Genomic DNA, 14593 nt, shown 5'->3' with positions numbered 1-14593 from the left:
CCAGCTGCTAAAGCTACCATACCTTGGCTCATGGCTGACACTCCGGCTGCTACACAGCCAGCACAAGTCCCCATCCTGTCCCAAGGGTCTTCATACAGTGTTTTTAACCAGCGTGGTGGGAAGAGGCCTCTGACGGAGCAAGCTTGGGAGGGAGGCCCAGAGCTTCCCCAGGTTTGCTTTGGTATAAGCGAGAGTGTGACAGAAGATGGCCTCTGAGACACGGAAATGGGAGCCCGTTCTTTATGGGCTACAACTAGGGACACTTTTCACTTTGTCTCCTGGGCACTGGTTGTATGAGGTGAACAGGGAACGAACAGTTGTTAGACATTAGTCAGTGAGCATTATTGGATCCACTTTATTCGCACTTTTACCTCTTGGGGGCTGGGCCACTGTTGGGGGCTTTATGTGGCTGGAGAGGAAAGTTCTGTCCTGAGCCTCTTGGGAGCTCTGGTCAACCCTCTGCTTCCAATGGGGCAGTGGGTAGGACTGTCACTTAGTGGTTTCCTGAGGTTGGCTCTGCAGGTTGGAGGTGCTTAGGTGGTAACTGGCTGCCAGCACCTCTCTGTCTTCCCACAGAGCCCAGGGAGTTAATGCTAGCCCCACAGCGGTCCACATCCCCACCTGCCCAGTCGCCAGGCCCCGTTGGGGTGTGATTAGCCACAGGTGTCCAGTACAAAAGCAGCAACTCCTGATGGGAAGATTCAGGACCAGTTAGTACCAGAGCTGCATCAGGGTCTGGCCTAGAGGCAGAAAACGTCCAGCACATCAGACTACCAAGACATGGTCAGGCTTGTGTTCTGAACTGCCAGTAGGGGGCAGCAGAGAGTGTGCAGCAAGCATAGCTCTGAGATCTGCTTGTGGATTCACTCAGGCTGAGTTTTCTTGTGTATTAAATGGGGGTAATTAGGCTACCACCTGAAAGTTTTATTAGGGGATTAAGTGGAGTCACTCACATCACTACAGTAAATACTCAGTTAACACAGTTTCCACAAAGGAGCCATTCCAGGAGCTGGCTTTTCCTCTTTAGAGGGTCCTTAGAGCCCAGGGTTTTGGTAGGTGTTTAGGGAAAGGTTTGATGAATGAATGAATGATGGTACAGACAAACAGCTAAGCCCAGGCGGATACAGCCAGCTGTGGTTCTGACTGGGCAGGACAGCCAGTGACAGCTGCCGATTCTTTCTCCACAGTCTTTGAAGAGCCCGAGGACCCCAGCAACCGCTCCTTCTTCTCAGAGATCATCTCCTCGGTGTCCGACGTGAAGTTCAGCCACAGTGGGCGCTACATGCTCACGAGGGATTACCTCACTGTCAAGGTCTGGGACCTGAACATGGAGGCGAGGCCCATAGAGACCTACCAGGTGTGTGTAGAAGTCTGGCAGCCTCAGGGCCCTCCGTGTGGTATGAGATCTCCCTTCCTTGTACCGAAAACCCCCAAGGGCTGCCCAGCCATAGGGGCTTTCCGTGCTGCAGTGTAGACTAAACTGCAGAGAGCCTTTGGGGTGGCTGAGGGGGCCTTTGCATGGGGCTGCCCTCTGCATCTAGAACTTAGTTTCTGGGGAAAGAGGGGAGGAAAGAACAAAGGTGTGTTGTCAGGCCTGAAGTTGGGGTGCAGATGCAACCCCAGCACCATCCACACAGCCTTACCAGTGAGTAAGCATGACCCCCACGTAAACCTGTGTGTGAATTGTATTCAGTGGTAGCATGGAAGATTCTAGATCTTCAGGATGGATTTTTTTTTTTGAGCCAGTGCGCAGGGTGGACCCCTGAAACTTTATTCATCATTCTTCGAGATCCCTTGGTGGAGCACAAGGGCACAGCTGGTCTGCTATTAAAATAACACATTCACAGTGCAGCTTGTAGGTGTCTGGCAAGGGGGAGGGCAGGGCTTTCTGGAGGCAGCTGCATTTGCGCTGAACCTTGAAGGTTGTCTAGAATTTGGATTGGCAGATACAGACTCAGGCATGCCATAGAAACCCCAGTCCTGCCCACAGGGCTGTGCCTGTCCGTCCACACACATGTCTGTCACCTGTTCTGTCCTGCTCCAGCAAAGAAGGCACTGACTAACGATGCTGCAGACAGGGCCGCCGGGAAGTTGGAGAGTGACAGAGGACTCTCAGCTCAGTGGCGGCAGTCCCAAAGCTCAGCACCGCTTGCTGCCCTGACAAACCCTGAGGTGTTGTGTCCTGGAGCAGAGCTTCTGGAAGGAGCTTCTAGAAGTCACATGTTCCCAGGACATCTCCTGCTGGCATGACCACCCCTTTGTTAGCAGTGAGCAGGGCCTGTGACTCCCCACTTCTCCAGGTCCTACCCTGTGTACTCTGAACAGGGCCAGACCCTCTTGTGTCCCTCTGAAAGTGTCCGCAGCTCGACACAGACCGGAAACAACCTCCAAGCTGTGAGGTGACTGAGTCAGTGCTTTTCCAGCCCCCTGGGGCCATCAGAACACTGTGGTCAGCACAGGTCGACCTGTATGGATGTCTATTTTAGGGAGGGGTGAGTGTGGAGTCTGGACCTGGATCCTAGTGGGAAGTGGTACTATTATGAGAACTGAGGGTTGGATGCTTGGCTTCTGCAAGCTGACCTACACATTCTAAACTAGCAGTAATAATGACTACAGCTGCCCCTGTCTTTGGGAGGTGACTTTTGTGCCCCAGAAATTGTGTGTAGTGAGACTGCTTTGCCAACTTGCAGTACTTGACAAGTGAGAGCTATTTCACGCCATCAAAAGGAGTCTTCAGGGGCTGGAGATAAGGCTCTGTGGTTGAGAGCATTGACTGCTCTTCCAGAGGACCCGGGTTCAATTCCCAGCACCCACATGGCAGCTCACTACTGTCTGTAACACTGGCTCCAGGAGTTCTGACACCTTTGCACAGACACACATACAGGCAAAACACCGATGCACATAAAATAAAAGTAAATAATTTAAAAAAGAGAAGTCTCGGGGTGGGCTTCCAGGAGTGGGATTATCCCAAGACAATACCATCATCCTCAACCCACAGTTCTTGAAGGCACTGGTCCCTAGACTGGAGCGTCCTCACCGCAGGCCCAGCAAGCCTGCCAGTCACTCTTTCTCTGCAGCTGAAGCATTTTCTGCCATCAGGGAGCAGGCAAGGCTTGGCAGGCAGGAGGGGAAGCTACCACACCTATGCTTGGACCTACTAAGGGCTGTTGTGCCTACACAAGGAGGCGAAATCATGAGAGGCCTGCCTTCTGGAAGGATTGGCAGTGCCATGGGGCCCTTTGGTTTTGACCAATGCACTGCAAAGGGTGCTGGACCCAGGGATCAGAAAGAGTTAGAGCCTTGGCTTTATCTTCTTAGGTCTCAGGCAGGTGGGACCAGGGTGATGGTGACACAGTCTGGTAGGACTATGAGCCAAAGTCTGGGACAGGAGGAGTGGCCCCTAGACTGTGGACAGCAGTACTCACCCTTTCCTGCCTCACCAATGATAGCCTCTACAGTCTCTGAACTGTGAACGCTGTTGCTGTGAGTCAGCTGTGTGTGCAGGACTATGACAAGACTGTCGTCCATCCTGTGGAGGGGTCAGGTCTAATGGTGTCCATTACTCAGCTTGTCTTCTCTTCTTACTAGGTCCATGACTACCTGCGGAGTAAGCTCTGCTCCCTGTATGAGAGTGACTGCATCTTCGACAAGTTTGAGTGTGCCTGGAATGGGAGTGACAGGTGAGCCAGCTGCAGGCATGCAGCCTCAGACACCCTGCCTTGCCCCTCACCCTTCACCCCAGGAGGAAGTTTCCCCGAGTCTGTCACCATAAAACTGCACTTTGTCTGGTCAAGAGAAGGGAGAGGTGTGGGAGGTCTCCTCCCTTGCAGCCAGAGCTCTTAGCCTCAAGTCCAAGTCTAGGAAGTGAGCCTTCCTTCACCCCCGTGACTGATGCTGACACTCACTTTGACACCCCCTGTTCCGGGATGCTGTGGGATTTTAAGTCAGGATCGGCTAAATGCCTCCCACTCCCTGAGCCCTCTGATGAGGCCTTTACTCCAGCACCTCCATGCCTAGACAGGCAGGCTCTGAATCACCCACACCTTCCTCCTACCATCACCGTGGCAGCCCCATGCTGGTTCTCTGGGGCTCACTTGAACTTATGACCTAGTTGTGATCTACCTCTCCCATCCCACAGCCTGAGACACAGCCCCTAGTGCTTGGCACAGACTCCGGTGTTGCCATAGCCTGGGCCCAGCACAGTGGATGTAGATGGGCCCATTGCATCCCTCATTTCCCCTGCTGGGCCCAAAGGCCTGCCTCTGCCTGCCCATGCTTCCACAGCTTAGAAGATTTTCTGTTAGGAGGTGGGAAATTGCTTCTCTGTCCCCACACACAGGCTTCAGGCTCAGTTAGTTACCTGTGACTTTACAGTATAGAGGCCGGTAGATGGCCTCTCAGGGTCTCTCCTAGGGCTGAATAGCCACATATCCTGCTGCCCAGAAGGAGAGAGGCTTTAGGTGACCAGAGGAGCATAGCACCTGCCATGTTTTACCAGAACTTCTGTGCCATCCCCTCCATTTCCACTGCCCCTGTCCCTCCATCAGTGGTTGTGAAGTGGTGGCATGAGAACCTCAGCCCAAACTTCCCACCATCCATGTGTGCATCCAGGTGTTCATCCAGGTGTACAACCAGATGTATGTCCGGGTGTGCATTCAGGCATCCAGGTGTACGTCCAGGTGTTCATTCAGGTGTATGTCTAGGTATGCATCCAGGTGTTCATCCAGGTGTGCATCCACACAGGTAGCATCTGCTTTGCCCTGTGCCCAGGTGCATGGAACATTCTAGAGCTTCTTAGGCAGTCAGGAATAGTGGCTGTGCTCAAGGCTGAGGCTGTTAGTAGGGATGGAGATGGCAGGCAAAAGACCACTAGGAGGAGCCACTCTGAGCAGGCCTGGCCTCATGTAGGGGCTGCTGTCATCCCAGGGGTCCACCTATTCTGCAGAGGCTCTGAACAAGAACCATGCTGAGAAGAGGGACCTGCGTGGTGGTCCATAGTGTTCACTTAAGGCCAATGAGAAGAAGGCAGGATAGGGCCCTGGTTTGAGGCAGGGCGGGCAACCAGGCTTCAGCCTCCTCTGACCACTCCCAGGAGTGCTTCTCCCGCAGGCAGCCACACCCACTTAGGATCCTCCAGTGAACAGTGGGAGCAGGCCTTGGTAGACTTGCAGGTGAGAAATTGTTATAAGAAGGATATTAGGGTAGGTGGCTAAAGGTTGCCATGCACTGCTGAACTTTACTTTGCCACCAGGGGGAGCATGTATCCAGACAGTGCCTGAACTCAGCACAAAATCACCCAGCCTCTGGAGCCCTAATTCTGGGGATTAGCATCCTAATTATGCTTGACACTCCCCATAGATGTACCCGACCCTCCCTTTTCTTCCTCCACATCTCCTCTCTCTGACCCTGCATCCTGCTGAAGCACATTCCACCTAGCTCGCTCCGCTGTCTTCTCTAGGAAGCTGCCTTGGTCCTCTCTGCCTTGCCCCACAGGCTCCTGGGCTTTTCCTCCTGTAACTTGCCATTTATGATACGATGCGATCTCACTGACTCTGTACTTTTCCCCATCATCATTAGAAAAGATGTCTGGTAGCAGGGACCTTAGAAAGTGTCCAGTCAATGGTTGTCCATGTCTCTGGCCAGTGAAGAGTGGTCTTTACCCTTCCTTCTGCCTCTGGATCCCCCCAAGCTTGGCCTGTCTATGGAAGGGACCTCAATGCCTGCATCCCAGGAGCCCAAGGCTAAGAGGAGAAATTCCCCATCCCTTTACGGCCCTTAGTAAATGGGCCAGCAGAGGGCGGGTCAGTCTGTGATATAACGGCCCTCAGTGGAACCTGCATCTCCACTCCAGCAGCCTTGGATGGAGGAGCAGGGTCTGGCTTTGTTTCTAGACCTGAACATTCACTCTTACGGATTTGCCTGAGTTAGCCCTCTGGAAATGGGCTTCATGTGGCCTTGTGCCAATGTCTTGGGGACACACACACACACACACACACACACACACACACACACATATACACACATACACACAAATATACACATGCATATATACACACACACATACACAAACACACACACCCATATATGAACATACACACACACATACACAAACACACATATACACACACCTATATACACACACATATACACAAACATACACACACACCCATACACATACACACACACCCATACATTCACACATATACACAAACATACACACATTCACAAACACACATACACACATAAATATACACACACATATACACAACCCATACGCACACAATACATATACACACATACACACAAATATATATTACACATAATACATACATACATACACATACACACATAATACATACATACCCATACCCACACACACACACACACACACACACACACACACACACAAATATACATACACATACACTCACATACAAAGTGTTGGGTCCCTCTTGGTCGTGGTGTTCTTTGCTCTACACCTACAAGACTGATGTAGGCTTTTCTTCTTCTTCTTTTTTTTTTTTTTTTTTTTTTTTTCCGGAGCTGGGGACCGAACCCAGGGCCTTGCGCTTGCTAGGCAAGCGCTCTACCACTGAGCTAAATCCCCAACCCCGGCTTTTCTTCTAAAACGGTGTGAAAATCCCCTCCTCTGTGGCAACCAGCTTCTTCCTCCTCCTCTCTTCCAGCCTTCCTTACAACCAACCCCAAATTCCTCCTTTAGGCCCAGGCCTGCTTCCTAAACAAACCGACTTCATGCCTCACTATTCAAAGTCCCTTGTTAGAGAGAAGCAGAAAGTATGGGGCAGAAGTGTCTCTGAGGGTCCCTTTGCCTGCTGTGGTATTTGCCTCACCCCATAGCTCCGGAGTGTCCTTGTCCCCTCTCTCCTCCCACACTGACCCCTCTCCTTCTCTCTCCAGTGTCATCATGACAGGGGCCTACAACAACTTCTTCCGAATGTTTGACCGCAACACCAAGCGGGATGTGACGCTGGAGGCCTCGAGGGAGAGCAGCAAACCCAGAGCGGTGCTCAAGCCAAGGCGCGTGTGTGTGGGTGGCAAGCGGCGGCGTGATGACATCAGTGTGGACAGCTTGGACTTCACCAAGAAGATCCTGCACACGGCCTGGCACCCAGCGGAGAACATCATTGCCATTGCAGCCACCAACAACCTGTACATCTTCCAGGATAAGGTCAATTCTGACATGCACTAGCTGGCCTCAGTGGCCCTCCCGGCCACCTCTGTAAGAGGACAGGGTGAGCGTGGTGGCCATTGTGGGGACATGAGTCCCTAGGCTGGAGTCGGCTTGGATGGCGATTGCCAGTTTAAACAAAGGAAAGGAAGGAGCCTCAGTTACAGGTGGATAAAATGGGTGTGCCTGGTGGGTCTCTGCCCGGGGCTCCTTTGTTTACGGCCCTCCTGTCTCGGGCTGGGCCTTTTATTATTATCAGGACTTTATTCATGTCCGGGGTGGGTTCCTATCAGAGAAAGTCAAGCTGGTCCATGATGGGGCTCCAGAGAGTGAAGTTCACAAGCCGGTCGGGATCTGCAGATCCTCACAGGAGCCAGCCATGGGCCCTGGCTCAGATGCTGCTTCATGTTGGATGTCGGACAGAGCATTCTCACTGAGGGTTGGTGATGGCAGCTTGCCCCTTGGGTGTTTGGGATGCCTTTCTATATTCTAGGTGCCAGGCCAGGGCAGGTTCTGAGAAGCAGAGCCAAGGTGGTAGGGCTAATCGTGAGGCAGGGCTGGGTTCCTTGTGTGGGTTTTCCAGGCTGAGGCAAGTCCTAAGAAGCAGGACTGGGGACCCTGTGTGGCTGCAGCCCTCACCTCACTGCCGTCCGTTTGTGAGTGCCCACTGCACGCTGGGCATGGTGCTCAGCCCATGGTGGCTGTGGCTGGATCCCCGCAGCCCACTTTGTGGTGGCTTCGCTGTCACCTTTCCATGCTAGCCAGTCAGTCGTCTTCCCGTGGCCGACAGTGGGTCCTGTCCCTGACTGTAGAATCCTCACGCCCATCAGACATGTGTCCACTCATTTCTGTAACTCTCAGCTGAGATCCAGGCTCTGCTGGAGCTGGGGTGTAGTCACCATCCCCTCTGTACCCAGGAGGGAACCGAGGCTCCGAGCAGAGAGGTAGGGTGCCCAGGAGTCCCACCCTGAGGACTGAGTTGGTGTCCCACGCAGGTCTTTCCATAGGCTCTTTCCAACCCACCACATTGGTGACTAGTTTTCAAGCATCATTCCAAGGGAAGGCCTAAGAAGGGAAGCATCTTCATGTCGTGCACTCAGTGCAGGTGCGCTGGTGACAAGATGACACGAGAGAGGAGAAGAGTGGCGTCCGGGCTTGCCTCCCAAGATGCACTTCACCTACATTGTATCTGCAGCTTTCTCCCCACCCTTCCGGCTGCTCCCCAAGGAGGTTGCATGCAGCCAGGCAGCCCCAGAGGATGTTTTCTCAGACCTCCTGAGGGCCACAGGTGAGTGGCCGTGTATAGTGACGCCCACCCCATCCTCACTACTGCAATCCCAGAACTGCAGGGCTTGGCATTTTGACTCTGGAAGCAGAGAGCAGAGGGGCTTTGGTTTTTACAACACGGACTGCCACCCGGGAAACAGATGTGACAGAGCTTTTCTTCTTTCTCAGTGGATCAAGGTATCCTTGTGTGTGTCAAAGCACAAACCGCATGCACACTCACTTCCGGCCCACAGAAACTGGGTCCGTTACATTTTTTTGCCTTTTTTTTTTTTTTAAGAGTCAACGTGAATGAAGAATGTTTATCACTGTAAAATTCAGGCGCTCTGGACAGTATTATATGTACATATTGACCCTGATTCAAGTTAGCAACTGAAAGATCGGCGACTTTCCCCTCTTGTAAAGAAGTTGAAGAATGTGGCCAGTTGTATATAAATCCCATTGAAGCCCAAATCCTGGTGAGAGGGCCTTACACACTGGCCTTGGATCTCTGGCACAACCTTTGCAGTTTGGTGTTAGAGAAGATACTCACCTTGGGAGCTGGAGGCTGCTATGAGGTCATAGGTTTCACACATAATGTCTTCAAAGTCAAATCTTACATGGTCTTCAAAAGGAGAGGGGTCTTGCACATGGCCCTAGTTTCCAGACTTCTGTTTTAATGTCGGGTACCAAAGGTAGAAAGGAAAAAGAGAGACAGAAAAAGAACCCAAAAGAAAAAGTATGTCTTTGGGACCCGAAGAAATCACCCAGGTTCAGAGCGGACTGCTAATACTAATGCGTGTTTTGATCGAGGAAAAAAAAAGCGCGGAGGGGGGAGGGGCGATGTGAGAAATCGCAGAAGGACCAGAGCTTTGCAAGCCACAGACTTTGCCACTTTGCTCTGCCTAAGTTCTCTGGTCTTGAATCCATGGCATTTCCCATAACCACTGCGACATTGTTGGGGTTTTGAGTTGTTTTCTTCTGCTTTGGTTCTTCTCCGAGGGTGAGGCCCTTGGAGGGTAATTGGATATATACGTGCTGGTAACATAGTCGGGCCCAATCACTTGGGGTTCTGTGGCTCATAGGTGCATTCTTTTTTCTTCAGTGTCTCACCAATTATCCAACTGTTGAATAAAATTATAAATATGTTAATACCAGCTTTTTCCAATAAAATAACAAATGTTACATCTAAGATGAGGCTCGGACGGCTGCTGATTAGGGACCTGGCCTGCATGGGGAGCAGCCGCTGGGAGGCAGTGGGGTGGGTGGGGTAGAAGGCAGCTCCGATTGAGACTGGGCTGCATTGAGCTATGTCTTTTTGGCTCCAACCCTAACCCAGATGGAGGAGGAAATAGTGGGGCCACCAAGTTTGGCATGTGCCTGGAGGAGGGGTCCCCAGATGGGACCTGCGGAGCCCACTGCCTGGCATGTGTTTCATGATAGGCCTGTCTCCAGGTGTGAAAAAGTCACCACAAAGCCAGGTAAGGAAACTGAGGCTCAAACACAAGCATTAGCCTAGCATACCAGCTGCATGTGCTATCTGGGGCTAGCCTCGACTCTAATACCCCTTGGTGGCCTCACTCTGCAAAGGCCTCAGGTTCGGGGGATGGGCATCTGGGTGGAAGGTGGCCAGTACACGGGCCACTAGATTGTGAAGAAGTCAGGGCTTCCCTCTCCTCTGTATTCCCTGAAGCCCAGACCTCCCCAAAGCCTTTTATGGTAAGGAAGGGGGTGGAGGTGGAGTGACAGCCTCTAGGTCAGCATCAGGATGAGAAGGCCACTTCCTGGCTGTGTGTCATTTGACTAACTTTTTACCCACATGTATAAACAGTGCTTGGCTCCTCAAGACCTCTGGGTGACTAATAAGATAAAAGTTCGTTTGTGGAACCTTCGTGCTGCTGAGCCGGACTGGCTAGCCTAGACTCCGTAGGATGCTTTTCATAGCTCGTAGATGAAGTACTGTCACCACACCCATTTTATACGTGGAAACATTGAGGCTCAGAGGTGACTAAGTATCATGTATGAATTGGGACAACTAGCAGATGTTGGGTCAGGATTCGAATCGTCACAGCCGAAGTCCCTCAATCGGCATGGATACCCAGGTTGGCATCTGAGACTGTGACAGCCCACCATGCCTCACTTTAGCTACAGAAATGGAGCTCTAGTGCTGGGAGTCAGTGACTGTTCCCATGGTCTCTGAGGCACAGGGACTGTCATGGATGGCCCAGGGGACCCCATCAGGTCTCCTGAATCCTCCCTCCATAATAGGGGGCTATCCTAACTGTACTAGGAATATGACATCAGGAAAACTTTCAGAGAGGCATGGCAGGAAGATGGGACAGCCATGGTTGGCTGTAGAGATGGAAGGTGGGCCACAGCCACACTGGAAGGCCTCTAGTCTCATTGGCCTGGGGCTTGCCAATTCTGGTTGCTACCCAGCGAGCCCCAAGATCCTGTCTCCTCGCTGGTGCCAAGATTACAAGCATGTGCCACTGTGGTTGGCTTTTCTCTGTGGGTTCCAGGACTCTAACTTAGGTCCTCATGTTTGCCCAGCAAGCATTACTAAGCTATGTCACTGTGGGGGTCTCCATAGGACCCAGCTCTGCCAAGCTTGACGTTTCCCACTGAGAGCCACGATGGACTTAAGGTCTCCTGACTCTACAGAAATGAATGTGTGCTCTTCACAAACACCGGGCTCCAGGCCAGCACACGGGCACCTTCCCTCAGGTTGTCTAAGAACATTCTCGCTTTCCTTCATAGACAGGATGCTCAGGGAGGCCCCAGGACTTGCACAGAGTAGGCAGCAAGAGTGGGGACTGGATCCACTCTGACCACACCTAGGCCTTCCTGAAGGGAAAGAGGTGACACTTCCCTGAGGAGCTCAGCGTCCAGAGGTGGGGAGGAATGGTTGCCAGAGCCAGAACTTGGACAGTACCCAGAACCCCTTGCTGCCCCAGGGAGGAGCTTCAGATAACAGTGCTCAGGTCAGGTTCAGGCTTCCGGAGCCCCTCACCTGCCATCTGCCCTTTGAAAACAGACTGGGGTGTTAATCTCTCCATAGTCCTGCCGGCTCTGGGTGATCCCTGCACCTGTCACCCATGTCACTCTGTGTCATTTGTAAGAACAGAGACTCCTCTGGGTCTGGGTAGGCGGATCTGTCAGTAATGCTAGCTGTGCAAGCATGAAGACCTAGAACCCACGGGAAAAAGCCGATCATGGTGGGGCACATGCTTGTAAACCTGGCATCAGGGAGGAGACACGATCCCTGGGCCTCACTGGTCAGGTCCCAGGCCAATGAGAGGGCCTGTCTCAAAAAACAAGGTGGTGGCTTGGCAGGTATCCAAGATTGACCTCCGACCTCCACATGCACAGGCACCCCTGTGTACACACAGACACACAGTGAGTATGCGAAGTGGAAACTTCAGGGTCCTTTGGGAAGTCAGTTGTGTTGGATGGTGTTTGCTGGGGCGAGCATGTGAAGGAGCATTTCTGCTAAAGCAAGCATGTGGAAGAACGTGTGATGAAGGATTCCTTGCTAACAAGACACATGTATGGGTCTGCTTTACATTGTGAAGTTGAGCTCCATTTGTGGTGATTCCATAGAGAGAAACACATGAAAAAAAACTTCTGGGGGTGTGCTGCAGTTTCTTCCTGCTTCCACAGATCCAAGCTGATTGACAGAGTGATGTCAGCTGAGACAGACACACGTGCTGAGGCAAGACCTGTGGAAACACGTGGTGTTTGGAGGGAGTATAAATATGACACAAGTGACAGTGAAGAAGGTTGAGCTTGGCTTGCTTGCATAGTCTTCGCCGAGTCCGCCTTAGCCTTTCGCCTGTGTCTGAGTCAATGAAATGTTCCTTCACGTGCTTGCCATAGCCACACGTGAGTCTGAGCTACATGCAGTGCTAGGGGCTGTGTGCATATCTCAACCACTGTGTCATCCTACTGACACCAGAGGCTACTCACTGGTGGTGTCAGGGGCAGCCTCCAGAGCCCCCATCACTGTGCAGCTGCCCCAACTGGGCGGGGCCTGCAGGTGTCATGCTGGCAAGCATTTTTAGCTACCATCCAAACTTTTGCCCTGCCTAGGGCTATATAGTAGTTCCCACTGAAGGAGACCCTAAGGTCCCGGCCACTCTGTGACCCTTGTTTCTTCTTATTGTAAACCCACACTTGGTACTGTTAGTCGTCCTCACATCGCAGAGATGAGGGAGGCCTAGGGACTGCCCATGACTGCACAGTAAAGAGGGAGGCCAGACTGGAACCTGGCTGTCTGATACCTTTGCAGGCATGCGTTTAAGAGCCGAGATGAGGATAGGGGAGGCACTCTTCCTGTCCCCTAGAACCTTGTTCTCCGTGCTCTGACACGTGCCAGCCACAGGATGGTGCTCAGACAGCAGGGTGAATCAAAGCTGTCTTCCCATTTCTCTGGGCATCCACCGTTTTCCCTCATCAGTGCACTGCAAAAGATTGGAGCACCCTCGCTGCGACCACTCGGATGGAAACCACTATTGCTAAAACCCAAATGGCTTCCCAGGCCTGAGCTTAACAGAGCACCTAGACAGGGGAGGTCAGCAACATCTGACAGATAAAAAGCCCAGACCTCTCCTCTGTCCCCACCAAGAGGGTGTCAGACCAGGAGGATGGGCAAGAACCACACAAGATGGCTTCCACATCTCCATACCATAGCTTAGCCTCAGGATGTCTGGAAATTGCCAAGTCCTGGCAGACAGGAACATTGCTTCTTTAAAGGTCATTAAACAAACAGCCATGAGTGATGGAAACATCACTCAAACAAACTTTACTCAGAAAAAAGATGATGTCTTCGCTGTATTGACAGCGGTGGGGTCAAAGCACACAGGCACCTGGGGTTTGTTTTCTTCTTTAGGTATTTTTTAAGAGCGTGGGTGTTTTGTTGGCCTGTGTGTCCTGTTGGGTGCAGTACCCGTGGAGGCCAGAAGAGGGCAGTCGGAGTTCCCAAGAACAGGAGTTAACAGCCCACTGCAAGCTGTGTTCCTATGGCTGAGCCATCTCTCCAACCTTTGTGGGTGCCTTTAAGGAGTAAGAAAAAGAACCCCTCGGACTGTGGGTGCTGTCAGGGGAAGGGCTGAGGAGTCTAAAACTGTCACCAATAAGCAGCATCAAGCTATGCCAGCCATCCCCTCCCAGTGTCTGAGTAGACAGACCCTGGTCAGAGGTCTCAGAGGGACTCACAGTTGTGCCGCATTTACAGGGGGTCACCTGTGCGTAGGCTGTTCATTGTCTCATTCAGAGCCACTACCCTGGGAGCGACCTTGCTTAGAGCCACCGTCCCTTATAAAGGGTCTGTTCTCTTGGCCACACTCTGCTGCTCAGAGCCCAGCCTGATGCACTGGAACAGTTCTTGCAGGTGTGTAGAGACCACGGGCCATCATGGAGGCCACCCCAGGACCTCGGCAAGAATAGACAGTAAGGCAGCCACCCACTCCTAGTGGAGCAGTTATACACATAGCATAGTGAAAAGCAGAGAAAGAGGGTTGGCTCACTCACTGTGACCACGCCGGAAAGAGGAACAAAGAAGTCTGGACACATCCCTCAGGTCCATTTTCAGGGTTCTGACACAAGGGTTCATTATAAATGGAGGCACAGAGCTGTGCATTATTAAACAGTCCTGGTCAAGGTGTGGTCCTGTACACCCCTTCACCATCACCATCTCAGCCTCAGTGTCTTGCGTGTTGGTCTGACAAGCGTCAGAATTGAGATTTCCTCCTGGCAGACAAGCTCCCCCTCTGCCCCGCCCAGGCCTCAGCCTTTTCTTTCTTGCAGTATGAGACTCCCAGGCAATTCCCACCACTTGGAAAACATTGTTGCAACACACCAATAGCCAGAGGGAGGGGTGCTTAGTGTCTCTCAAGAGTCTGCAAAGATAGTGACATTTGACACCAGCCACAGGACACATTTGACTGTTGGAATCCATTAAGACTCAGCACCTGGATATTTAGCGTACCAAGAGGAGGCTCAGCCCAGGGGGACCTGGGAGAAAAACCCTTGGGCTACGGTGTCTCACTCAGCTGGTCATCCTGATGATTAAATAGGAAGAAAGGGGCAGGAAAGATGGCTTAGCAGTTAAGAGTACTGCTTGATCTTGCAGAAGATCTG

At 52.1% G+C, this 14593-nt stretch overlaps 1 protein-coding gene across 4 annotated transcripts in view; it reads left to right on the top strand.

Moving 5' to 3' along the window:
• Ppp2r2c (protein phosphatase 2, regulatory subunit B, gamma) overlaps positions 1 to 9644 on the top strand; it is an 84939-nt gene extending 75295 nt beyond the window's left edge. For all 4 annotated transcript variants that reach the window (NM_057116.2, NM_001412427.1, XM_063272810.1 and 1 more), the window contains exons 7-9: positions 1188 to 1357; positions 3589 to 3680; positions 6919 to 9644. In NM_057116.2, the coding sequence (NP_476457.1) occupies positions 1188 to 1357; positions 3589 to 3680; positions 6919 to 7210 (554 nt within the window). In that variant the 3' untranslated portion in view covers positions 7211 to 9644. The remainder of the gene's footprint in view (positions 1 to 1187; positions 1358 to 3588; positions 3681 to 6918) is intronic.
• The last annotated feature ends 4949 nt before the right edge of the window (positions 9645 to 14593 follow it).

Source organism: Rattus norvegicus, chromosome 14 (genome assembly GCF_036323735.1).
Source record: "Rattus norvegicus strain BN/NHsdMcwi chromosome 14, GRCr8, whole genome shotgun sequence".
In the NCBI taxonomy this organism is placed as follows: Eukaryota; Metazoa; Chordata; class Mammalia; order Rodentia; family Muridae; genus Rattus; species Rattus norvegicus.
The sequence above is the reverse complement of the archived record's forward strand: the minus strand, read 5'-3'. Positions and strand labels throughout refer to the sequence as shown.